We start from the raw sequence: 27244 nt of genomic DNA on the forward strand, positions 1-27244 counted from the left end.
AGTGAGTAGAGAATAAAAATGGTTAGAGTAACAAAAGGCCTGCTACTTGTGAAGTCCAAACTCTAACCCAAACCCAGAAAAAGATGGAAAAAAGATGAGTTCATTGAAAAAAAAATTTAAACAAGCAGCCTGAGGCTGCAATCGTAAATTTAGGCCAAGAGATGGTGGCAGAGAGTAACAAAGATTCAAAACATGCACCCTACTTTTAAATTGAAAACCAATTATCACAGAATTACTAGGATAAAGTCTGAATTCTGACTTTTAAAGGGAAACGTTTGTTGATAAAAGTCCAAATTCTCAAAAAAGGCAGAATTCTAACATATAAATGACAAATCCTGACTTAAGAGTTAAAATTATTAAGAACAAACTTACTAATCTGAGTTGAACTTATTCAATGCCAGACATTTCTTTCTATTCTTGCCATTTGGTCTCATTTTTGATGGCCTACAGAAAATTAAATTCTATAGCCGTATAGGCATAGGAAAACTCCCATCTTTCATTAAAAAATTATGTTTCTAGCTTTTACCAAAATAAAATTGTATTGCAAGAACACTGAACTTATGGATGAATGATGCAAAAAATTTGCATATGATGTTTCCGGTGATCACATGATTTCAGTCACAGGGGGCTGCCAGTACACTCTCAATCGCTGGATAGAGGAAGCAAGGCAACACAAGGAATGGATCTCAATGTGTGTAAAAAGATCTGATCAAAGCCATTCCTGACTTCTAGTGGTGATTTATCATAATGAAATCATTCCTCAAGGGTTTATACTTACTGATAAGCAGTGCCAAAGCTTTTTGAACATTTTTTTTTAAAGAAAACATTTTTTTCTTTTACATTTTGGCATTTAGAGACTATGTTTCTAAAAACATATACATATATATATATATATATATATATATATATATATATATATATCTCATCTCATCTCATTAGCCGTACCGCTTATCCTCATTAGGGTCGCGGGGGGGCTGGAGCCCATCCCAGTATATATATATATATATATATATATATACATATATGTTATGGCACGGAATAAGTTACAGTGAAAAATGTTATAAAATAAAAGAGCAAAATAACAAATAATTCTGCATCATAGTGATTATTCAGATAAAAGTAATCGTTTACTTTTTAACTAAGAACAGAGAAAGTAGGGTAAAACTTATGTCTTTTAAAGTAAAAATTTAGACAGAAAAAAATAAGAATTCTGGATTTAAAGGGAAACATTCTGACTTTAAAGTTAAAATTATGAGAAAAACATGGAAATAATGCAGAAGCCTTCTTGAGGAATTCTGACTTTGAAGTGAACATTCTTAATTTAAAAGTCAACATTTAAAGAAAAAAGTCAGAATTCTGACTTTTACAAGTAACATTTAAAAACAGTCAAGAAACCCAACATTAAAGATTAAATAATTTGTAAATATGAACGATTCAAACATTTGAAGTTAAAAAGAAAGAAAAAAAGTCAAAAGTACTGACATTACGACCAGAGTTCTGAGAAAAGGGTAAAGGATTAAGAATTTAAAGTGAAAATGTTGAGAACTTTGAACTTTGAAATGAAATTTCTGAGGAAATAAAAGAGTTTTAAGTTAAGTTTTAGTATCGAGTTTAGAAAAGAGGTCGGCAACAGGTATCAGGCAGGAAACAGGGCAAAACAGATCGGTGGTCGGGATGGCAGATCAGGGCAGAAACGGGTCCAGAAACAGGTCGGCAACAGGTATCAGGCAGGAGAAAAGCAGGGCAGGAAAATGTCGGAAGGTATGAGCTTGCCTAGCTGGGAGCATAAATTCGCAAACGGTCTGACGGCTTCCCCTTGGAAGCTAGGGGTTTAAAAAGAGTCAGGGAACCAATCAGCGCTCAATATAACGAAAAAAAGCAAGTCAGAAAGCTGACTTTTAAAAAGAGAAATCTTTGGAAAAAATCAAGAGTTCTGATTTAAAAGGGAAAATTCTAAAAAATTAAATAATAGCCTTAATCTTCGGCACAAAAATACAACCTTAATGGATTGATAAACCAATCGTGATTTGTAGCCCCGTTTTAACACTACAGAAAAAGACGGCAAATATTCACAGTTGCATTTGCAGTTGTCGGGAAAATGGCTTTTCCAAAGTCTGCAAATAAACCTGCTTTTTGTCCTTTTTGGAAATTCCACCTCAAGCGTTACAAGGAGACTGTGGGCAGGACTACCACAAATCTTCAGGGAACGGCGCAAGAAAATATTTCCCGGAATTCGGGGGCTCGGGGTGGTGGGGGGTTTGCTGAACCCCAGCCAGATCTTTCGGACTTTTTTCGCGATAACACAGGTAGACTTTCGTTTTCCGAAAGGGAAATCATCAACGGTGACGAGAGTTGAGCGACGCAGAACAAAAGAAGAAAAGTGAGAAAAAAAACATAAAAAAAATAAATAACAAAGCGTTTTTTGGGGGGTTTATTTGTTGATGTGATGATGCGCAGGGCCGTTTCCTGGGGGCTCAGGTTTCAGTGTACCGGGGAGAGTAGGAGGGGCCACATCCTGTGCCAAGTCCCTGAAGCCGGGGCCTGCGAGAAGATGAAGAGAAAAAAACACTACATTATTTCGCCGAGACTGACATGATGGAGAGAGATTAGTGCTCAGGTATTGCTTTTATGGATGAAGGTGGAAAAACAATAACTGTTTACATCAGGGTGGGCGATTATTCGGAGTCGGGGGCCGCATTCGGGTGAATCATTTGACCAAGTAGCCGTTCATGGAGACCTTTACAATTTTTTTTTATCAATTAATAGTATGTAGTATGATATATTTCTTATGTTATATTATAATATGATAATATTATGATTTCTATATTAAGTTTTACTATTATTTATATTTTTATATTATTATCACATTACTTGTTGTATAATATTTTTTTTAAATAGACTACTTTCATCAAATGTGTTTGAAACACTCCCAATTAAAGCATATCGTGTCTGTCATAATTGCTCGATTTGGAACACCTGTGGCAGCTTGATTGGCGCCAACAGCCCGGACAAGCTGATTGGTGGCCACACCCTTGTTAAGCCCCCGACCTCTGTTTTAACTTTGTCAGATCGTTGCGAGCTGTTGTGTTTCACTCAGTGAGCGTTCCCGGCCAACTCCGTCCCTGTTAAAACCTGTTTCCTTCCTGATTCCCGTATTTTGACCCGTTTCCGAGCCTGACTACGCCTGTTTTGCCTGCCACCTGCCTACGACCACTATTAGCATTTAGTATTAGTAGTATTAGTATTTCTGCTGTCAGATTTTTGTAGTATATCTGTAGTTTGTAGTATTTCTGCAGTCAAGTCATGTTTATTTGTATAGCCCTCAAAGGGCTGCACGGACCACCATTACGACATCCCTTGAACTTACATGAGGTCAATGCAGGTCTTTTCGAGGTATTTCCATAGTATATTTTTGTAATATATTTGTAGTATTTTTGTAGTATTTCAGTTATAATATTTATGTAGTCGTATTTTTGAAGTTTTCCCATTGTAGTATGTTTGTAGCATTTCTGCAATTTTTTTCTTGCACTTTCCTAGTAGTTATATTGTGGTATTTCTTTAGAATTTTTGGAATATTATTGTAGTTGTAATTTTGTAGTATTTTGTCTGTAAATCTTTCCTTAGTAGTATTTCTGGCGTAATATTTCAATAGTAGTATTTTTGTATTACAGTAGTACTGCGGTGGGTTTTTTCTCAAGTGTCACGGTTGCCCATTGCCCCCATTTGGGCCCGCACGTTTGGTGCCAGTTGCTGCTTGTTGCCGTATTGGCTTTCCTCGTATTTAAACTCAGTGCTCTCATTCACTCCTTGTCAGTCCGTCAACGAACCTCTGCACTTGCAAGACTTGTATTTCGACTCTGTCCGTTATCTTGCTAGTGTATCCAGTATCCAGTATCGATCCCGTCTGCCTTGTCCTGTCCGGTATCTTGCCACAGCCTCCAGTATCTGGTATCGACCCCGCATGTGTCGTCCTGTCCGGTATCTTGCTCCAGTATCCGGTATCGATCTCGTCTGTCTTGTCCTGTCTGGTACCTTGCTCGTGTATCCAATATCCTGTACCAATTCCGTCTGTCCTGCCCCGTCCGGTATCTTGCTCGTGAATCGATTCCGTCTGTTCTGCCCTGTCCCTGATATTTAGTTTTGTTGTAATTTTGTGTTATTTTTGAGGTATATCTGTCATAGTATTTTTGTTGTAGACACACAAAGGGACAGGGTAGAAGTATTCTTTAAATATTTCCATGTTGGCATTATTTTAGTATTTCTGTAGTATTTTTAGCTTGGTATATTTGTAGTATTTCTGTAATATAACTGTAGTTGTTTTTTGTAGTACTTCTGTCGCAAAATTTCTGTAGAAGTATTTTTGTATGTGCCCTGCGATTGGCTGGCAACCAGTTCAGGGTGTCCCCTGCCCACTGCCCGATGATTGCTGGGATGGGCTCCAGCACCCCCGCGACCCTACTGAGGGTAAGCGGTGCAGCTAATGAGGTGAGAGTATTAATGCAGTGGTGTGTTTGTAATAATTCTATTGTGTTTTTTTTTCTTTTTAGAATGAAAGCAATTAATATATTAGGTTCCTGTTTTTAAGCACTAAATTTGATTTTGTTTTGTTGTGAATTTGTAGTATTTCTGTAGTAGTATTTTTGTTGTAGACACACTGAGGGACATCGGGGACACCCCAAAAATGCTTTTTTTGTCAGTAGAACTTTTTACAATCATATATGATGTCATCATATTTTGAGCATTTTTGCTTTGCGGGCCCAATAAAAAAAGGATGACAGGCCGCATGTGGCCTGTGGGCTGTAGTATGCCCACCCCTGGTTTACATGGCCCCCCTCCCCCCTTATCCCCCCTTGCATTTATATGAGCTTTTAGTCTCCGGGGACCTTTTGCCTCTTTAAGGTGGTGTTACCTTACACTTTTCCTGCTGCCCCACGTCTGCACTTTGCCATGAATTTACCAAACTACCTATTAAAGCTCACTTAAGAAAAAGGGAACAAATGCTCGGATGTTCACTACCTATTGCAATAGATTAAATGGTAGGTAGACGATTATCAAATGAATTGAGGAATAATTACAAAAGCAGTCCTCAAATAGTCCAATTAAGGTAATCTCTCGTGACTTCACACTTTGTACTTTGCAGCCTCATTGCAAAATATTCCACAATCCATTATCCCTGATTGCAAATCGCTGCGAGTGTGGGGCGGCAAAACACATTTTTGTCGGACTTTTCTGCTCTTTTCTGTCCACCCAAAAACTGAACCCGAGATCCATTATCACCATTCGCATATTGCTGCGAGCAGGAACCAGCAGTCCTGGCGGCTCTTTTATGCCGATCTGTACACTGAAATGAAAACTGCCATCGTGTGGCTACAATCCATTATCATCTATCCCATATTGTGGGAATGAGCATAGGGCACTTTTATGAAAAGGTGTGTCTTTCAAGCTCACCTATAGAAAAAAGGAAGGTTGTGGCCATGATCCGTTATCCCCAGTCAAGTATTGCTGAGAGCAGGGACCGGAAGAGCGCATTTTGTCCCCATTTTGACAGCTAAAACGTATCATTGTGGCCTGGATAAAATGAACGACTTTGGCTGTAATCCGTTATCCCCAGTGGACTATTTCTGAGAGCGGGGTCTGAGAAGAATTTGATGTCATGCGTGGCAGCTCTTTTTTTGTTTTTTCTGCCTAAAAAGAACAGCTGCCATGATCCATTATTACCAATTCAATATACCTGTGAGCTGGGACCATCAGAAGACACTTTTGTTGGATGGTGTGCCATTTTTGCAGCGATATATTATCCCAGGGCAGCACGGCGGCGCAGTGGTTAGCGCGTGTGCGGCACAGTTCTGAGGTCATGGGTTGAAATCCAGCTACCAGCCTTCCTGTGTGGAATTTGCATGTTCTCCCTGTGCTTGCGTGGGTTTCCTCCGGGCACTCTGGTTTCCTCCCACATTCCAAAAACATGCATTATCAGGTTAATTGGCCGGTCCAAATGGTCCCTAGGTGTGAATGAGCGAGCGAATTGTCTGTCCCTGTGTGCCCTGCGACCTGTTGACAACCAGTTCAGCGTGTCCCCTGCCCACTACCCGAGGATAGCTGGGATGGACTCCAGCACCCCCGTGACCCTACTGAGGATAAGCGGTGCAGATAATGAATGGATGGATGTATTATCCCAGCCGATTATTGCTGAGAGCAGAGGCAGAGAGAGAAAATTTGTGACATGCGTGGCAGCTCTTCTCTCCATTCTTTTCGCGACCAAATGAACTGCACCAATGCGGCATCGATTCTCCCAGGTCAACTTTTGCTGAGAGAAGGGGGCCAACAGAATTTTTTTTTTCTGTTTAGCCTTTTTTAGGTTTGTCATTGTGGCCCGCCTAAAATTAAATTCACTGTTTTAGCCTTGATTTGTTATCCCCAAGGAATGTTTGCTGGGGCAGAAAGACAAAATTTATGTCATGCGTGGGAGCTTTCTTTTTATTCTTTCCCCTTAAAATGAACAACATCTCTGCAGCCAGGATCCCTTACCCCCAACTGAATATAGCTGCAAGCTAGTACCAGTGGAAGACCCTTTTGTCGGAAGGCGTACCAATTTAACCCGCCTTAAATGGACTGCACTGTTTTGGCTGCGATCCATAATCCCCAGTTAATTCTAGTTGAGAGTGACTGCTGAGAGAACAAATCTATGCACGGCGGCTCTTTTTTCCATTCTTTCCACTTAAAATGAACTGCACGTATACGGCCGGCAGAGCACATGTTAAAAATAGGGGGAATACTCCATAAATATTAGCATATTGGGTAGTGGGTTCTTGTCCCCTTTAACTCAGATTAATTATCTCACATACCAGATATTTTTTCCTATTTTATGTACTTGTTTTTTTCTTGTTTTTTCTAAAATGATTCAGTGTATTCTAATAACATTACAAGTCAATTTGTGACACCCATAACCACATGGGGTCTCAAAAGTCTGCACAGACCACACTATCGCAAATTACAAACTATTATTACACCATCCCCTGATCCAAAACCTACATGAGGGCAAGGAAAAAACTCAAAAACCTCAGTATGTGGAAAATGAAGAAGCCTTGGGAAGGGACCGCACATGAGATAATCGCCCTTACGGGATGACCAGCCTGCAATGAATGTTGCATGGACAAATAATAAAAACAAAATACAAAACAATTAAATATTGAAATAATTAAGACAATTAATATAGCATAAAAAATAAAAAAAACACAACTAATAATTGTTTTCTATTTTTTTGTTTTAGTATCATATCCCACTGAAACAATTCTGAAATAAAATGATAGAATAAGAAAAACAAAACTTACATCGAGCTAGGATATGGAACATAAATTGTAAACAATTGAATGTTTACAAGGTAAACATTCCATAAACACAAAAAATAATACATAAATGGAGATATGACCCTTTCATATAAAAGAAGTGAAATAATAATTAGTAATTGTAAAAAGGTAATGTCAGATAATTTAATTTAAAAAATAAATTTTAGCAGACTTTTTGATTGTGAATGAATAAATACTAAATAAAACAAAAAAAACGACATGTGCCCATAGGGCTTTTAAATGCCAACCCCTGATACATTTTTTTACTTGCGGGGAAAACATATTCAAAATCTAAAAAAAGGAATTATACCCCGCAAAGGAAAATTAAAAACACAAAGAAATGACATTTCAAATTCATATTAGTAACGCTGATGACTTGTAAAACATAGAATACCCACAGAAAGGAAAATCTTGATATATTGAATGAATGGTTGTCTTTTCTTGTAGCAATTTGACATTCCATTTCTTTTACAGACGCTTCCCTACTTACGACCATTCGACTTACGAAAAACGTGAGCTACGATCATTTTTTTTCGGGATGTTGTAAACTAGATTTTGTATTGTGTGCACCTTTTTCCGAGTACAGGACATTACTGTAGTGCTTCTTCCCGCCGCTACCGGCGTTTGGCGCTGTGAGAGGTCACCCAGCATCCACCCAGAAGAAGAAATCCGCTTCCTCTTCCTAGTTCCTGTGTAAACATTCTATACTGTATCTCCAGCGCGCTAAAAACTTTGACATCTTTATCGTTCATTATCTCGTGCATCCATTCAATATGGTTGGTGTAAAGTGTAAAGAAGAGGTGGGCCATTTCTTTTCAAACGGAAGTGGAATAAGAAAGCTTGATGCGGTTGAGACAATGGTTGGATCACTTTTTTTCAGCCACTCTCTATCACGGAGGAGGACCTCTTGAAGCTTAACTTCCAAAAGTAAGTTACACTTAACTTTATTTATCTTTAGAGAGCATATTATTTTATGAATGTATTTATTTAATACAAACCAATACAGGTTACTTACAAGCCTTGAACATATTTATACAAACCTTAAACATTCAAACAATAGCACTTAAGCAAATACGAACAAATTCAACTTACAAACGATCGTCGTTCGTAAGTAGGGCAGCGTTTGAAGGTATAAAGCAACCTCCCCACCTGACTTATAATATCTATTTTGTTTAAATATTGGATAACCATTAAGTTCAAAATGTGCAATTTTAGTATCAGTGAGCCAGATCTCAGACAAGGCGATTATATCCAAATTCAAATAAAGCTTTTCTACGTATTCTCTTACATGTTCAACATTTGAATCTAAACCCCGACATTTAAATGAATAAAAGACATCAGTTTTGTTAAGCTCTCCTATTTCTTCATCATAATCATCTCTGCAATTATGTTTAATGTTATTATGAAATTGTTTTTTAGGGTCTAAATCATATAATACATTAGAAACTTAATGGTTGTCTCGTAAACAAAAAGCCATTTCAGACTCCAAAATATCACACCAATCCCCGCTGTCTGATGATGTGTGCAAATATTTTATTTTCTTTTCTTTTTGTTAATTAATGATAGATACCGTTTTTTAACTGTGCCTAGATAAACTTCATTTATTAAAAAAAAACCAACAACAATTGGTTGTTCTGACTGGATTTTATGGAAGTCTAAGGCCGCCTACAGCAATGAACATGGTAATGAGTAAAAAATGTCGGTAAAAAGCCACAGCATCTTTTTTTTTTCGTTTTCTGTGGCTTGCTTTTGTTTTCCGATCCAAGCTAACCGCACTATTAAGTGGAAACTGAGGCATGCGGATTGTTTTTGTGTTTGTGAGCTGAGGTAAACACGGGGGAGGAAATTAGACTGGGAGATAATTTCAAAGATATAAGAATGAAAAGGAGTGCATAGTAGGAGAAAGGACAATGGTAGAAAAGAAAAATACCCAGTGAGAGTTTTTAGTACACCTTCTTTATGGTCAAATTCAAGCACTTTTTAAGGACTTTCAAAGCTAATTTTGTCAATTTTCCCAGTACTATTAAAAGAAGAAATCCAATGTGAATCATGTATTTTGCAGAGCCACAAATATATCAGCGATTTACACGTTTGATTTTTAATTGTGTGTGTGTATTTATGATATAGTTCTTAGGTCTTGAGTAAATCCTGAGTATATTTGTGGATCTGAATGATACGTGTGTAAATGTTTTTGAGATTTTTGGGTAAAAATGTAGCTTACATTTCCAGTTGAAAGAAGTTCTTTCTATTGAAATGTACCAATGGGAAACGCTAACTAAAGTTATTTTGATTTCCCAGAACAAATATGCATACTTAGTACATAATCCATGCACTAATACAGATTACATATTGCCATGTGTAGGTGTAACATGCACCTGTCCTCGTGAATGCAACCACAATGTCATACAAACTAATGCCAGCTGCTGTTAATCACGAGGGTGGAAGAAATGCAATGGCAAAGCCACTAGAGAGCAGTGTTGCCATCATTTTTAAGCAGACTTCTTGAGAAACATGACAACAATTTCAAGCATTTACCAGTTGTTCACCCACAATTCAAGCATTTTTCAAACCTTAAAACCACACCATTAAAAATCAAGCATTTCCAAGGATTTCAAGCCCCCATATAAACACAGTTTTTTTTTGCATTTAATTTTGCGAATTTCGCATAACATCGCAACATTTAGAAAAAGTTAGCCAAACATCCCCAATCTAATAAAGGAAGTGGCCGGAAATTGAATTAGGAGAAAAAGGCGATGCTTTTTAAAGCGTGGTGCTCGTCTTTGATAAATCCGCCGTTGTTTATATTTCTAAAGCTGAGCCCCTCTGATATTGTCTGGTATGCGGAGGCTGGGCTAGAACTGAAGCCAAAAGGTAAACAGCTCCGGGCGGGCCAAGCGTTGCCTTGATTTCACTCGCCCGGCGGTCCCGGTGTCGGTCCCGGGGTACAAAGGTCAGGGATGATGGGCACATCGGCGCCCCCAGGTGATACGTTTGGGGGTGAATTGGGGGATAATTTGGATGGTGGGTTAATTTTGGCTTCGTACCATTTCCTGTTTGACATAAAGCCTGGAGCCATCCTAATTAAGACTGGAGAGCTTGAAATTGGACCAGGTTAATGACAGAAAACAGTCCGATACTATCTTATTTCAGACCGATACCAGCATCGGCATTTAAAACACATTCAACACTAAAACTGGGAACAAAATGTGTGCTTTACAGGGTTAGTACACATTTTTCGTGGATAAATTTGAGCACTTTTCAAGAACTTTCAAAGCCAATTTTGCCATTTCTCTACTACCCGGCATCTTGGTCGCCTAACTTGTTTTTTTTGGCGCAGCTTGCAGGAGGCGAAGATGCTTCATAAGAAAATGCTATTTAAAGTAATGCCAGCTGCCGTTAATCACGAGGGAAGAAGAATTTCAATGGCAAAGTGAAGCCACCAAAGCCGGCATGGCAGCATCATTTTTAAGCAGACTTGATTTCCGCAAATCAAGTCTGCTTAAAAATGATGCTGTCTATGTAGCCGGACTGTCGGGAAACATGTCAACAATTTTAAGCACTTACAAGCACTTCACCGAAAATTCAAGCACTTTTTAAATTTTGAAAACACAACATCAAAATTCAAACACTTTTAAGGATTTCAAGCACTTGAACCAGCCCTGGCTTTAGAATTGAAGAGACTTTCTCTCGGTTAGGACAGGCTATATGTGGCCATGCTAATTGCTATGCTAACTTGCTATGAAACCTAGGCTCAAATTAAGTGGTTTCATGACATATTTTATGGGATTCAATACTTTATCAAAACACATTTAACAGCAAAACTGGGAATACAAATTTTAGCTTAATTCATTGAAGTTTTCAATTTGGTTTATATTTATAGGAATTATGAGGTTACATGAGTTTCTCATGTACTTTTTTGTACATTTTGCAGTTTCAAATTCAAAATATCCAACAATAATAGGCAAATACTTCATACTTACTGAGGAAGGCTGGGAAATCAATACAATTTAAATTTCTCTTGGAATTCAAAATTCCCAAAAATGTCATAAAGTTTAAGAAACTTGGAAAACAATGATTGTGCATGAAATAGCAATTGCTATCGTGAATACAGCTGCTAGCCGCTTATGCTAGTGTGTTTGAATCAATGCCTAAAGTTGATATGTGCCCAAAACGTCTCTATTTAAATTGAACCTTCCAGAAAGTAGATTAATTTCCTGAAATGTCAGATTAAAACAGAAAATGAATAGTGCTTGCGGTTTTCTTTTACCCTAGGATGAAAATAGTGAAAGTAAGAAAAGGACTGTTTCAAATACAGTAAAAATGCCAACCGAAACCCCCAAAAGGATTTTTTTTTAAAAGAGTTCAGTCAAGCGCGTCTAAGAGAGCCGCATCTTTGCATGCACCCAACAAGCATCTTGACGGAGGGTGCAATGATCATTTCAGCCAAAAGATGGCGTTGGCAAGTAGAATATTTTGAAGTTACAGACACCACCTGTCAGTTTTGGTCGCAATCGTCAATCACTATCGTTTCAACTGAGAAGGCATTGTTTTTCTTTCAATTGATTACACAAATGTGTACTGAAAAATGAAAAAACACACAAAATAATCAACACAGCCAAAAAGATCAGTCTAGACGACATTGCCAGCTTTTGATACCGTGGCAGAACCATCAACATTATAACAAAAACTTGCCACCAGCTCTTTGACCTGTTGCCCTCTGGTAGGCGCAAGAGTTCCCTCAAAACAAGAACCAGCAGGCTCAAAGACAGTTTCTTCCCCAGGGGCATCACCACCCTAAACAAGCGCACAAAACTGTAAAACATCTTGCGACCAATGTTGTTGTTTTTTTTGTTGCTGCTAAATGTTATTGCACTATTTTTGCACTGTTTTTTTTCATAGCTCAAGCCAGCCTCCAAGCACTTCGTTGTAAATATTTTTTTCTGCCTTTTATCCCAATAGTCTTTTCTCTTTTTTCTCTCTTCAAAGTCTTTATAACATGTTTACCCTGGAGTGCTGCGTCCAGTCTCGTTGCACTCAATGACAAACAAGACAATCGAATTCAAGTCAATCGACGTCACAATAGTCATTCATTAGATTGTAATAACACGGTAACAACATACTAATAACACAAGTCGGATATCAAACTGAAAGTAAGAAAAAAGTAAACTCTCAGCTTCAGAAAAGGTCATTATGGTGATTTTCGGAAACTCTGGCATACCCAGCGAGCGTCGCTAATCGCAATGGCAGGCAATGTCATCGCATCACATTTGGCTGCCTGACCCGTATCCACCCCTGGAGGCTAACTGCAAAAGCACCTGCAGGAATCCGGGAGGACGCCATCTGGGAATATCGTGTGTTACGCTTCCCACTACGGCGCAGTCAAACAGCCCACCGACTAATTGCGGCCTTTCCAGATCCCCCAGCCCACAAAATAACTGCGGTAGTAATCCGGAGGTATGAGATGTTTTCTTTCACCCCCCCACTCTCTGGATTCTGCTACAACAAAAGTCAACAAACTCTCTTGATTAACTGGGAAGGGCTCAAGCCCACGGAAATGACTGTGTAACTAAACTTTCAGGTGACTTTTTATTCTTTTTGCACAGTGGGAGTTTACTGTGCCCCTTCCTGATTTCAGTGTTTTTTGCATATTTATTTCTCACAAAAGTTTCAGATCATCAAACCAATTTCAATATCACACAGAGACAACCCAAGGAAATACCAAATGCAGTTTTCTACATGTTGATTCAATTGAGTAGTGCACAAAAAAATAATACTATCTGTCCCTATGTAAAAAAGTAATTGTCCTCTGAACCTAATGGCGAGTTGGGCCACCTTTGGCAACGATAACAGAAATCAAATGTTTACGCTAATTGGTAATGAGTCTTTCACAACGCTGTCGAGATATTTTTGCCCACTCTCCCATGCAAAAGTGTTTCAAAGCTTCCATATTAGATGGTTTTCTTGCATGAACTGCCCATTTACGGGCACACTACAGCATCTCAATTGGATTTATATCCGGACTTGGCCGCTCTTGAACATACATTTTTTAAGTCATTCAGAGGTGGACTTTCTGGTGTGCTTGTATCATTTTCCTGCTGTAAGATCCAAGAGCGCTTGAGTTTGAGAGCAGGAACTGATGGCTGAACGTTCTCCTTCAGGATCCTCTGGTAAACACCAGGATTCATTATTCCTACAACCACAGCCAGTTGTCCTGGTCCTGAGGCAGCAAACACACCCAAGACCATCACACTCTCACCACCATGCTTTATTGTTGGCATCATGTCCTTTTTGTCAAATACTGGACCCATTTTACTCCAGATGCACACATTCCAAAAGTTCACATTTTGACTCATCAGTCCACAGAATGTTTCTCCAAAAGTTTTGAGGATAATCAAGATGCTTTTTGGCTAATGTGAGATGATTCTTTGTGTTATTTTGTGACAGCACTGGTTTCACCTGGCAACGCTCCCATGGATGCCATTTTTACCCAGTGTCTTTCTTATAGTGGAGTTTGGAACTTCTGAAACCTTTGTGAGTGATAAAAATACAAAGAAAAAACAAAAAAATCAGTAGAGGGGCAAATACTTTTTCTCAGCACTGTATTACTATCAACTGAAAGACCACTTGCCACATTTTTCTCTTCATTTATTAGAAAATATTTACAACAGAATGTACAGAAAAATCCATTCAACATTCTTGCAAGGCACCCAAATAAAATAGGGTGATCGGATTCTCACCAGTAGAAAAATAAATACTTCATTTTCTGTTGTCAAAGCAATTGTGTTGGTTATTCCCGCACAAGTTCCAAGCTCTTTTTTTTGTTCAACATTCACGTAGTCGAAGTGGTCTCCCTTCATATCCGTCTTGTAAGTGCTCCCTTGCAAACGCGGCAAGTCCCAGCAACGGGAAATATCGCAAAAATCCCGATCTCGGAGGAGGAATGAAGCTCGGCAGCTGGGCCTCAGCTGCACCTTTGCGTTGCTCCAGTCTTTGGTAGGGAAAATTGGACTGAGTCAGTGGTTCTTCAACAATCTGTCAAAAAAATATTAGGAAAAAAAGTAAAATAGTGGACTAATGCATACTTGGTACACTGCAAACAAATTTCTACCGCAGTGACTGATGTTTTGCTTATTTTGCGTATGGGTAGTTTTTCCTATATTAAGATATTAAAAGTCATAGTGTTTTTTGATTTAGCTTATTATGTAACAGTGCTACAAAATTAAACGTGAAAGTATAGACTAATACATACTTGGTATGCTGCATTAAACAAACCTCTTCCTCAGTGGCTGAATATTTTGCTTAGTTTAGGGAAGGTTTTTCTTATTTTAAGCTATTTTAAAAAACAAAATTCATCCTTCAAACTAGTAAAATGAGCTTATCTAGCAGATTGTAGTTGATTTATCTCAGATTGAGTAGTTTTCTACTCAATATACCAAAAATACAACAAATGAGCAAAATAATGAATATTTTACCAGAAAATTGAGAAAGAATATAAATTATATTAGGAAAATACCTTAAACTGATAATGTTCTTCTACTGATGGGGTATTTCACGAATTATTTATCTTAATTGAACTTTTTTGAATGCTCCTAAAATATTTTAGGTCTTTGCATGTTTTGCACCATAATGAAAAAAATACAGATGAAAAATACAATTTACTTCATTCAAACATGTAATCTTCATGAAAAGACAAAAGATTATAAAAAATAATTGATTTTTAAAGGACGAAAATTGGTTAGTTTAGGATAATAATGAAATTAAGCATGTTGAGATGTGCATGAGCAGCTCGGCGGCGCAGTAGTTAGTGTTGTAGCGTGTGCGGCACAATTCTGAGGTCAAGAGATCAGACCTCCTGTGTGGAGTTTGCATGTTCTCCCCATGCTTGTGTGGGTTTCCTCCGGCTACTCCGGTTTCCTCCTACATTCCAAAAACATGCATGTAAGGTTGATTGGCCAGTCCAAATTGTCCCTAGGTGTGAATGGGCAAGTGAGTTGTCTGTCTCTGTGTGCCCTGCGATTGGCTGGCAACCAGTTCAGGGTGTCCCCTGCCCACTGCCCGAAGATAGCTGGAATGGGCTCCAGCACCCCTGTGACCCTACTGAGGATAAGCGGTGCAGATAATGGATGGATGGATGGAGATGTGCATGCAAAATATTTGTACACATTAAGATAACCAGTGTTAAAAAAACACTGTAGATAAGGACCATTAGGTTCTGTGGGGTCGCGTTAAAGGTTTTTTCTTTAATGATTAAAGAACACTATGACTGACCCCTTGAAATAAACAGTTCATTTTTTCATACCAATGAAAAAACAATCATTGTTTTTTTTTGTAATTAATTATATTACGTAACAGTACTATAAAATGACTGGAGAGGGATGGGTGCTGCCAGGCTGTACTTGCCCAAGACACACCACAGGAAGTGGTGCCCCTAAGACCCTATCAGGATCCCTGAACTACAAAATCAAGCGTGAAAACTACCAGTGTTACTTCAACAGAGTAGATAAGGACCACATGTTTACTGAAGTAGTCTTAAAAGTTTACTCTTAGGTGTTTAATCAACACTTTCACTTAAAATAAACTGTGTTAAATTAACACTTAAATACTAAACTTTTAACACTACCTTAGTAAACAAATGGTCTTTGTTTACAAAGTGTTAAGCAAACACTGGCCATTTTACTGTGTAAGGATCATGTTTACATTTGTAGTACTGTTACATAATTTGGCTATTTGAAAACAAAAACAATATTACTTTTCCAGTGGTACTAAAAACATAGTTAACGTGTATCATACTTCAAAAAGTATTAATGTGATTCACTGATGGCAATAGATGTCATCTAACCACTCACTGCCAACAATCGTTAAGGACGTCACCGGCAGTGAAATAATAAATAGGAGAGGACCGGGATTCCGACTCGAAGGTCTAGATACGTTTTTAGTGAGGTGAAATTTAAGTGCGATCGACAGAAATCTTTCACCCATCCACTGCCACTGACAGCTTTTGGCATCATTGACATCTACTCACTTACTGCCAATGAAGGTTAAGAACGCCATCAGCAGTTAGAATATAAAAACTACAGATTTTTGATCATGGTAAATTCTCAGTGGGCCAGAGAAAGAATACAAGGGGTTGTAGCCAGCCCAGAAGCCTCAGTTTGAACGCCCTTGTTTTAAATTCCAAGGGCTCCACAGAGATAATCTGAGCGTTCAAAGGGGATTTTAACTGCTTAAAAAGAAATACATGCGCGAAATTGTGTTCAGATTTCATCCTATCTGAGCCAGGTTTGTGCGTAATAGTGAAAAAGATGTTACCGTGCGTTCCCGCTAGGTGCTGGCGGGGGACAAGGAGCAGGCGTCCCCCATCCTCCACACGGAGAAGGCGTAACTGAGCCTCTCGTGCGCCACGTAGCTGCAGCTGGCCCCCCGCGCGTCCAACTCGTCGCTCTGCAGAACTTGGCACAGGAAATCAATGTAGCGCGCGGCCAATTTAAGGGTCTGGATTTTACTGAGTTTATCCGAAGGCAGCGTGGGGATGATTTTACGCAGGGACGTAAACGCCTCGTTAAGCGACTGCGTGCGTTGGCGCTCGCGGATGTTGGCCATGACGCGCTGGTTCTGCAAATCGTCGATGGAGCAAGCCGGGCTGCAGTTACTGCTGTTACTGGCCTCGCTGCTTTCGCTCCCGGCGCTTTTTCGGCATCGCTTTTTGGGGATTTCCACCTCCAATTGCGCGTCTTCTTCCGCGCCTCTGCGCGTGGCCGCCCGACGCTTCCTGGCGCCCCTCCGAGGCAGCTGCCGCTCGGTCTCCTCCTCGCTGTTCCCCGCGCTGTCCATCGGGGAGGAGTCGTCCTGCCGCATTCTCCAAGAAGCAAGCGCTTAATTCCAGTCGGAAAAATGTCCGCATGTGACCTTCTCCCTTCCCCAAAATGAGCGCGGCGCACGGTGGAGATGGAGCAGAGGTGACTCTGCCTCTTATAGTGGGGATGGAGGATTTGGGGGAGCGCCGTGATTGGGTGGGAAGGGGTGTAACATAATACCAAGGCAGGGATAACTTGCGCTAATATCAGAGGAAGAGTATGGGACTCCAAGGCAGAAAAGGGAGGAAAAAAATGAGGTGGGGGTGTTTTTATAACTTCAAGATATTTCTTTGTGGGCGTTTTCCTAAATGGGCCAATGCTGCAATATCTGTTGGCCTCTATTCCTCACCCACTCCTCTAAAAATATTAGTTTTTGTTCATGTTGTCAGGCATGCATTTCTCATACATCAATAAACAATAAATAATAATTATGGGCAGATATTAAGCAATACAAAACATTCCAGACTGGAAACAAGGTAATCTACTGAAGTCACGAACACAGTATCAAAAACCAATTCCACTGATGCTTTAAAAGACCACCCACTGTGCACCCCAATTAAATGAATACTCAACTGACCATTCACTGTAAAAAATTGAAATAAATTATAGTAAAATACAAAAAGTGTCTTTAAGTAAACAATTCTGATGCAAACAAATGGAGCATCTTTTTTTTAATTTATTTGTTTTCTGTAGTTAATCTTAATATGTAAATATGGGCCTATTTAAGAAAAAATATTTAGCTAATTCTAAGAACTAATATATTACATATATATAAAACAAAATGTTTCATTGTACGAATTTTATACGCTTTTTTTCAGGAAGTACTTATGTTAATGTGGCATTTTCCCAAACTTGTACATACATATTATTTATCAAAATGTATCGTATATTTCTCATTTGGTAAAATGACCATAAGTATTGGCCACAAAATACCACAAGTTTGAAATAGGACCAAGTAACACTGCGCATCCATCCTCGATACAGAGCTCTTATATAGTGACAATCCATATGAGCTATCTATTAAATACGATTCGCTTGCCTCCATTTATACTAAAGAGCATCCAAATGGTTCAAGTGTCAAGAACACAAAACCAACTCCTGAGGGCGCAATGTGTCCTGCAACTTTTAGAAATAAGGGGGCAGACGGGGGCTTGCCTTGAAAGCACAATTAATGTATCCACCATATGCCTAATGACAGCTCTCCAAAATTACCCCCCCCCCCCAAAAAAAAAAAACAAAAAAAAAAACCGAAATGGGAAGCCATATTTTACCTTAATGGCTATGTATAACTCTATTAATGTTTTACATTTGGAATATGTCGACCACGTTGTTTTTATATTAAAAAACGGCATGGGTCCTTTTAGACCACTTGATGAAACTTTTTCTCATGATTACTTTTTTAGTCAAGAGCAGGAGAGCACAGGCTTCATTCATTAGCCGCATTGGGTTATATAATTGGGCAGAGAAGCATCCCTGCGTGCAGGCCAGCGGGAGAAAAAAAGTATTGATTGAAATTTTGGGGATCTACCTATATACAGTCTGCAATACGTGAGGAAAAGGATAATGTAGGCGTATCCATTTTTCTCATATCATCGCTGCTATTTCAAAAGTACGGATCTTGTTTTTGGCCAATTTTTGTAAATATTTATTTATTGCAAAAAAAGAGAGACAAAAATGGAAATATTTTTGGGGGGGAATAGCAGGGATAAACATGCAGACATCTACATGTACATTTTACATGTCATTTTTAAACGCTACAGATAGATCATTTTATCATATTGGTCTTGAAACAGCCAGAATTAAAGCAAATCAATAAATTAGAGTGAAAGGGAGAGAGAAAGAAAAAATTAAAGATAAAAAGAGAGTAAGGGAGAGAGAAAACAACAAAGAGACGGAAAGAAATGAGAGACAGAGAGAAAGAGAAAAAAGTGAGAGGGTGAGAAAGACAGAAACAGAAAAAGGAAAGAAAAATAGAGAAAAAAGAGAAACAAAAAGACAAAGATCAAAAGAAAGAGAGTGAAACAGAGAAAGAAAAGAGCGAAAAACAAATTATAGGTCCAGGTGCTGTGTAAGTGGCGCCTGGCTTTGGCGACAAAAACAGAGAGAGGGAAAGAAAGAGAATTAGAGAAAAAGAAAGAGAAAAAAGAGAGTTAAAGAAAAAGAGAAAGAGAGAGAGAGAAATAAAGAAAAAGAGAATGAGAAAGAAATAGAAAAAGGAAGGGAGGAAGAGAGTAGGTAATAGAGAAAAATAGAAAGAGAGAGAGAGGAATAGAAAACGAGTTATAAAGATAAAAAAGAAAGTGAGCCAAAGAAAGAATGGGAGAACGAGAGAGAAAGAGAGAGAGAGAGAGAAGGAAAGAGACAGAAAGAAAGAGAAAATTGACAGAGTAAAAGAGAAAAGGAGAGAAACAGAGAGACAAGTGAGAGGTTGAGAAAGAGGGAGAAAGAAAGAAAGCTAGAGAAAAATGTGAAATAGAAAGATAGAGATAAAAAGAAAGAGAGTGAGACAGCGAGAGAAAAAAGGGCAAGAGAAAAAAATATAGCTCCACGAGCTTTGTGAGTGGTGCCATGGCTTTGATGACAAAAACAGTGAGAACAAGAAAAAAGGAAAGAGAAAAAAGACTTAGAGAGAATGAGAAATAAATAGAGAAATAAAATGGTAAATGGTCTGCATTTATAAAGCGCTTTTCAAGTTAATAAAGACTTCCCAAAGTGCTTTACAATGTGTTTCACATTTACCCATTCACACACACCCACACACCAGTAGCGGCCGTGCAGCCATGCAAGGGTGCCAACCTGCTTATTGGGGGCATTAGGGATTCAAGGAGACAGACAGACAGACAGGAGTGACATTTAGTGACATATTTTTAACTGCAGTTCGTTTTCCTTTCGTGCTTTTCTCAGTGTCGTCTCACGGGCTGGATAAAAATCTTCGTCCGACACGATGTGGCCCGCGGGCTTTATTTTTGATATCCCTGGTCTAGACACAGGACGCAGCAAAAAATAAACCCAGGGAAACACGGAAGGTCGCAAACAACAGGGGGGAAAGGGGGGACAAGGAGGAAGGGGGTTGTTTTTTTTTTACTCGATCGTAACCAGACCGACGTGTTTATTTTCCCGTCAGCGGCCCCGCGTTGAGGTATGCGCTTAAATGGGGTCCAACCCCCCGCGGGGGACGTCGACACCGCGGCTCAGGTTTAAAAGGCGCCCCGGCCTGAGGAGCTCACGGGGCGGGTCCGCGCTCACAGCGGGGCGGCGAGAGGAGGCGCGCAGACCCGGGCGCAAAGCAAACATTGGAGGTGATGAAGACGCTCGTCAAAAGGAAGAATGACTCCACTTCAACTTTTTTTAAGGGAATCTAATAAAAGCAGGGTTGGGCAAACTAAAGCTCGCGGGACACATACGGCCCATTACCCTGTTTCATCCATTCCGCCACACTAAAATGGTCAACATATTAAGACAATTTATAGAAAGGTGAATCAAGTACTACTAATTTCATTTGGTACCAACTTTGTCACCATTATCCCTCTGTGTGTCTACAACAAAATTCCTTCGACAAAAATAATTTAAAAAAAAATACTAAAAAACTAGATATCAAATTTAGTGCTTAAAAACAGGGTCCTAATATATTAATTTGCTATCATTCTGAAAATCAAAAATACTATAGACATGCCACAGAAATACCACTACAGTAACACTATAATACAAAAGTGGTGGGTGGTGGATCACTTAAACACTACAGTTGTAGGGGCACCCTTTCCTGTGGTGTGTCTTGGGCAAGTACAGCCTGGTGGCAACCATCCCTCTCCAGGCGCAGGGAAAGCAGGGACCTGAAATATTGTTTTGCTTTCATTCGAAAAAATACTATCGAATTACGTACTGCCAAAATTCCAGTACAGTGATACTAAAATACTACGACAGAAATACAGTCATATTACAGAAATACCACGAATACACTATGATAAAAAGACTACAGAAAACCTAAAACAATACCAATATGGAAATACTGAAAATATTTCCACAGATATACGACAAAAATACCACGACAGTAACATAATACAAAAATACTACTAAAAACATATTACAACAGAAATACTACAAAAATACTACCAATATAATACAAACATTCGGCTACGGAAATGCTACAAAATACTGTGATGGAAATACCACAAAAACACAACTGCAGAAATACAATGAAAAAACTAAAGCGATACTACAAAAAATCGACACAAGCACTACAAAAATACAATTAGAGCAATACTACAAAACTAAATGTCAAATTTAGTGCTTCAAACAGGCCCCTAATGTATTATTTTACTTTAATTGTGAACAGCTCAAAACTAATTTGATGAAACTCATCTATTTAAAAACATAAAGAAGTATAACATTTAGATGTCTGCATGTAATTTTTTTTTTCATAAAATAACTGTATATTGGATTTGCGTTCAGGATTGGCCCTTTGGTCAAATGTTTTAACCCAACATGTCCCCTCACTCCATTCCTTAAATAATTAAACATGAGATCAGTGTCAATCGCAACAGCCATTTTGCACCTCAGCGTCAAAGATAACATTTCAACTTGATCTGCGATGCAAATCCCCATTTGTGTGTGAAAGTGATAATGAAACGGAGTCATGTCAACATTTTGTTCTCCTCACACAGGTGAGACGTTGACGTCACCCGCTCTCCAAGGTGCTGAAAAAACGCTCACCTGCATGATTCTAATTTTGTATATTCATGATGACTCTACCCTAAGAGTTTGCAGAAAAGGGTTACAACACTCAAGAAGGTCGAAATCCTCTTTAGGACTACTGCACTTTAAAAATGTTTTCTCCTTAATTGAGATAACTGTTGTTGTGATTTGGGCTGAACAAAAGTGGATTTGATTTGACTTGGTACACATCCATCACTGAACAGTACAAACATAAGTTAATTTAGAACAGAATAAAATGTGCAGGTAAAAGGTTAGGTTAAAGGTTTATCCCGGTTATCCCCAACACCATCTTGAGGAAAAGTCTGTGGCTGTTCTTGGTAAATTCTGTCACAAATGTCAAGATTCCTTGTAATTTCTCCCTCATACCCTAAAATGACAAGCTTTCTTCTATGATGTCAGAATTGTTCTGTTGAGTGGAAATGCAGGTTAATTGCGAAAAATAAAATTCACATGCAAAGTATGAAGAGGTACTGAAAATTACTAAGAAAAAAGCACTGATTACTCAAAAGTATGAAAATGAATGAAAAATGACCGGAAAGTGACCAAACAATAAACCTAAAAATGAATAGAAAAAAAAAAGATCAGAAAATGAGACGGGAACAACCCCTAAAAACAAACAAAAACGACCCAAACCATATTTTCTTTTTAAATAATATTTTTGTATTTCTTCATTTTTGTCACCAACCTTCATCCTGCGGGGTGCAGATAAATCGCTTACATGATTGAAATTAGATGGCGAGACAGACGAGTAATACATGAAAAGCAGCAGGACAAACGTCAAGTCTGAACTACCGACAGTGTCTGCAAGTTGTGTTATGGCACACACACGGATTGACATTGTTATTTTGACTGTTATACACAGTTCACTCTATGGCAAGGGCTGCACGACGCTGGGTGGTTAGCGCGGAGCCCCACGGTGCAGAGGTTCAGGGTTAAAGTCCACCTACCCCAACCTCCCTGTGTTGAGTTCGCATGTTCTCCCCGTGCCTACGTGGGTTTCCTCCCACATTCCAAAAACATGCATGTCAGGTTAATTGGCCGGTCCAAATTGTCCCTAGGTCCGAATGAGCGAGTGAGTTGTCTGTCTCTGTATGCCCTGCGACAGGCTGGCAACCAGTTGTGGGTGTCCCTTGCCCACTGCCTGAAGATAGCTGGGATGGGCTCCAGCACCCCCGCGACCCTACTGAGGATAAGCTGTGCAGAGAGTTGATGGATGCATGTATACAACATGGCAACAATCGTCAAATAATCGATCCGTTTTTTGACCGGCCAATTAACCCTTTATGGCGAATTATCTACTATTTATAAATTAGATTCAATAAAAATAAAGTGGTCACATGAGGTTTTTTAGAACTGATTTGGAATTTCTCATTGTGGGTTTCTTGTATTTTACTCTCATATTTTCCTTGCAAGTTTGAGTGTCAACTAAACTAAATTCATCAAATTGGTTTGGAAAGAAAAATAAGATATTTCCTTAACATGACAGTTGATTAATATCTAGAAAAAATAACGGGCAAATAAAGAAAATGCCCAATTTTGAAAACAACAATAAAAATTACATTTATATTAATATGAACGTTAACAATGTTCTATGATATATTTTTAGGCCAGGGGGACATTGGGGACAATAGTGGCACCCAAGAAAAACAACAACTCATTTTATTTGTAGCACTTTTTTAAATGTTGTGTTCAATGGGCCGAATCAAAAAGCCTGTCGGGCCATAATTTTTCCACCCATGCTCTAGTTTGAAGTAGACAATCAATACTAAGTACTCAAGCACTACCAAATGCCTTTTCCTTACCTTATTTTCTTGGCAGGGAGGGACGTAACATTAGGAACTCATTCCAATAATTGACATAGTAATAGCAGTTGTGCTGTCAAATTGAAAGCTGGAAGTTTTCTTTACTACCACACAAAATAAATGTAATTAAGGATGTTTGATAGCAGATTTTTTCAGAGATACCTGCACCGTAGTGGCGGATACCAGGTAGCGGCAGCCAGTCCCCAAACTAATACCCGGGACCAGCCCACAGGGGGCGGCAGCCAGTCCCCGAACACATACTTGGGACCGGCCCACAGGAGGCGGCAGCCAGTCCCCAAACACAAGCCGGGGACCGGCCCATGGTAGGCGACAGCCAATCCCCAAACACATACCGGATACCACTATTGCTGTCAAATATATGTTTTTACTTGATTTAAGGCAGCTTTAAGATTTTAGGTAAGGTTAACCTAAAGGTGTATTGTGAAACAGTTGACCACTAGATGGCACTGTATATTGTCTAATGCGAACAGAAACTAATGCCAAATGAGCACAGCGTAGCAGCAACATGCCAGACAAACATGGTGGCAACTACTAGGTATGGATTCTGCTGTATATAAAATAAAAATCTCTCGACCTATGAATATTCATAAAAAGGTATTGTACAATAGTTTTTTATTATTTCTTTATTTACGGAATGAAGGTTATTTTTGTACCACTATTAGGCACTAAATATTACACATCGTCTCTTTAAGTTCTAATGTGCTCCATCTATTCATTTAGTTTTGGACTTGGTTGAATTGAGATCACTTAAGTTTTTTTTTTAAATGTTGCTAAAAAGAAGTGTTGAAAATGTGGAATGCATGCCTCATTGGAGTATTAAAAAAATTCAACAGAATTTTATTTTCCGAATGTGCACTAGTGTAGCTAACACAGCGACCAGAAAGTGACGATTAGTTTAAACAATATCACATTAAAATAGTAAAAATGTAAAGGCCTTGAGACATGTGAACTTTCCATAAAAGTCAGTTAATCGACACCCAGGTGAAGAAACATCAAGTGTTCTCCAAAAGATCCTTCATGAAGGAGATGTATACAATGGCCAGCCTCAATGTCTCAATGCGAGACAGTCTTTTCTCGTAAGCGAATGTCGGCACTTTTTTCCTGAGGGCGTCGAACGCCTCGTTCAGACTGAACATCCTCTTGCGCTCCCGCACGTTAGCCGCCTGACGTTGGACCACCGTGATGATCCTCCTTCGCTTGGACCTGCCGGTACCTCCGGCCCTCCCTCGTCCTCCGAGGACCGCGGGCGGACCGTCATCGGTATCACTGGACGCGCTGTCGGCCGGGAAATCCATCAGGTTGACATCAAGGTGGATCAAGGCGGAGTCCGGCAGTCGACGTTGTATTTCCATGTCAAAATCCAAAAGTTTCACCGATAAAAATCCTCTTATAAGCACATTCTCAACATGAATGCCGCATGTTCCTAACAAGTGGGAACCGTCTTTTGTCTGGATCCGGATGGAGCACGACAGGGTGAGATCCTATTTGGCTGGAGTCCAAAAGTCCTTATCCTGGTCTTTCAAAGAATGAGGCACCCAATGTGCCCATGCCCAAGTGGCTCGAAGGAGCTCTCCAAGTGATACGATCTCCTCCCGGAGGCCATTGGTGAGCTTCTGGACAACAGGAGCCACTTGACCAGAGGGTCATGCATGTCGTATTTGCACATCCCCTTCTTCCTCGCCGACTAAATAACCAAACGCTTTATCACATAAAGAGCCCCAGCAGAAGACCAAATAGAACATTCCCTAACAGCCACTACTCTGAAAAAAGCTTTCTGTTGCAAATTAGAGCAAATAGCTGTCAGTTCCCATGGCAGAGGAGTGTCCACATTACAGGGAGTGCTGGAAGGGCCTTTAATGTGGATTTGGATTCCTCCAGGACAGTGTTCCCCAATCTATTTAAAGCTGAAAGCTATTTTTGTGACTGATTAGCACAGAGTGCTACTAATTTATAAAGCTTTTCTAAAATAGCAACTTATTATGTTGTTACTATGTTATTACAAGGTTAAACTTATCAGAAGTAGGGTTATGACAATCTAAGTTCTTAGAAGATCACGTTGACCCATCATTAGGAGTCCATTTACATAATTGATTTTGACCCCTGCTCCAGCTAAATATTTGGCTATAAACACGCAGTTCATTTTTGTCAACTTCATAATCTGGGAATTATTGCCAAATACGTCATTTAAATGCACCCGCAGAGAAGCTGACTTTGCCAGGAACTGTGAACTGGTCACAGAAATGCAAAAACTCAGAAAGGAGAACATAAAAAACAATCCAGATAAAAAAAGAGCCAAATTAGGACAGATTTAAAATCAGTATGATTTAGGAAATAACAAAATATATGGTGAAATCAACAGGAGTTCAATGAAAGTATATATTTTTCAAAAATGGGTGCCAGTATAATCTACATATCACCCAATAGGAGTTCAAAATAACCCAATATGAGTTTAACCTTTACACTAATATGGGGATCGAACAAAATGTTGGTACCCAATATGGTTTTAAAAGTTTTTAAAAAAGCAACCCGAGAAAAATAATCAATGCAGGCATGTACTGTAATTTAGAAATATCCAAAAATTCTTAAAAATAACACCGATAGAGTTAAAAATATATAAATGCAGGACAACAATGTAATTGGAAAAAATTGACTCAATGAGTTATAAATGCACCCAATATTGGTAAACAATATGGTTAACAATCCAATATGGGTAAAAATAAATTGTCGATTCAGTATTGTCTTTAAAATAACCGAACATGAATCGGAAGTAAGGCAATATTGGGTGATGAAGACAAATCTGGGAAATAATGTGGTGTAAAAACAACCCAATCTGAATTGAAAATACCGAACATGAGTTCAAAAAATATGGGGATTAATAGTTTCTAAAATAACTCAATAAGAGTATAAAACATTTTGGACTCAATAGCTTGAAAAAACAAAACAAAAAAAAACCCAATATGGGTTTAAAAATAATCCAACATGACCAAAAATACGGGGAACAAACTTGGTTGACAAAATAACCCTATGAGTAGAAAATCTATACCCTCTTAGATATCAATATGGTTTGTATAACCCAATCAAGGTAAAAAAAAAGTAACCCAATATGAATAAAAACAAAATGACTCAATTTGGTTAAAGGAAATTACCCATTATTAATTAAAAGTGTACCCAACACAGCGATGCTGTCAGATGTACAATTAATCCAATATGATTTGATTATATACCGATTGAAGGCATCCAATATGCTGCACAAATAACACAAAATGAGACCCAGAATCGAAAGCCCATAAATGTATGGGTAAGTATTGAATGTTTTTCTTCCGTATCGAGTACAAAGTGGCAAATGCTCACAAAGACGTTTGGCAACATTTTTACAACTTTTTGGCGACAACAAAAACAGTTTGCGTCTCATTAAATGGCCGCCAAACATCTGGCAAGCTCAGCAGGATACAAGCTTTATTGAGAAACGTGAAACCAACAAATTGAGAGTTTTGGGCTTCGCCACTCTTGT

General features: G+C 38.9%; 2 protein-coding genes across 2 annotated transcripts; both read right to left on the reverse strand.

Annotated features, from left to right (window-relative positions):
• Window positions 1-13971: 13971 nt before the first annotated feature.
• Window positions 13972-17275, reverse strand: twist1a (twist family bHLH transcription factor 1a). Its single transcript, XM_088327807.1, has 2 exons — window positions 16653-17275; window positions 13972-14375 (listed from the first exon to the last, which is right to left on the reverse strand). The coding sequence occupies exon 1, from the start codon at window positions 17196-17198 to the stop codon at window positions 16665-16667; it is 534 nt and encodes a 177-aa protein (XP_088183933.1). The 5' UTR covers window positions 17199-17275; the 3' UTR covers window positions 13972-14375; window positions 16653-16664.
• A 7450-nt stretch (window positions 17276-24725) lies between these two features.
• On the reverse strand, window positions 24726-25085 carry ferd3l (Fer3 like bHLH transcription factor). The gene has a single exon (XM_088327809.1). The coding sequence runs from the start codon at window positions 25083-25085 to the stop codon at window positions 24726-24728; it is 360 nt and encodes a 119-aa protein (XP_088183935.1).
• Window positions 25086-27244: the final 2159 nt, after the last annotated feature.

Source organism: Urocampus carinirostris, chromosome 2 (genome assembly GCF_059441175.1).
Source record: "Urocampus carinirostris isolate Australia breed hairy pipefish chromosome 2, RoL_Ucar_1.0, whole genome shotgun sequence".
NCBI classification, from domain to species: domain Eukaryota; kingdom Metazoa; phylum Chordata; class Actinopteri; order Syngnathiformes; family Syngnathidae; genus Urocampus; species Urocampus carinirostris.

Excerpts from the sequence above, each read along its gene's own strand:
- twist1a (XM_088327807.1), bottom strand. The coding sequence starts at position 17,198 with ATGCGGCAGGACGACTCCTCCCCGATGGACAGCGCGGGGAACAGCGAG.
- ferd3l (XM_088327809.1), bottom strand. The coding sequence starts at position 25,085 with ATGGAAATACAACGTCGACTGCCGGACTCCGCCTTGATCCACCTTGAT.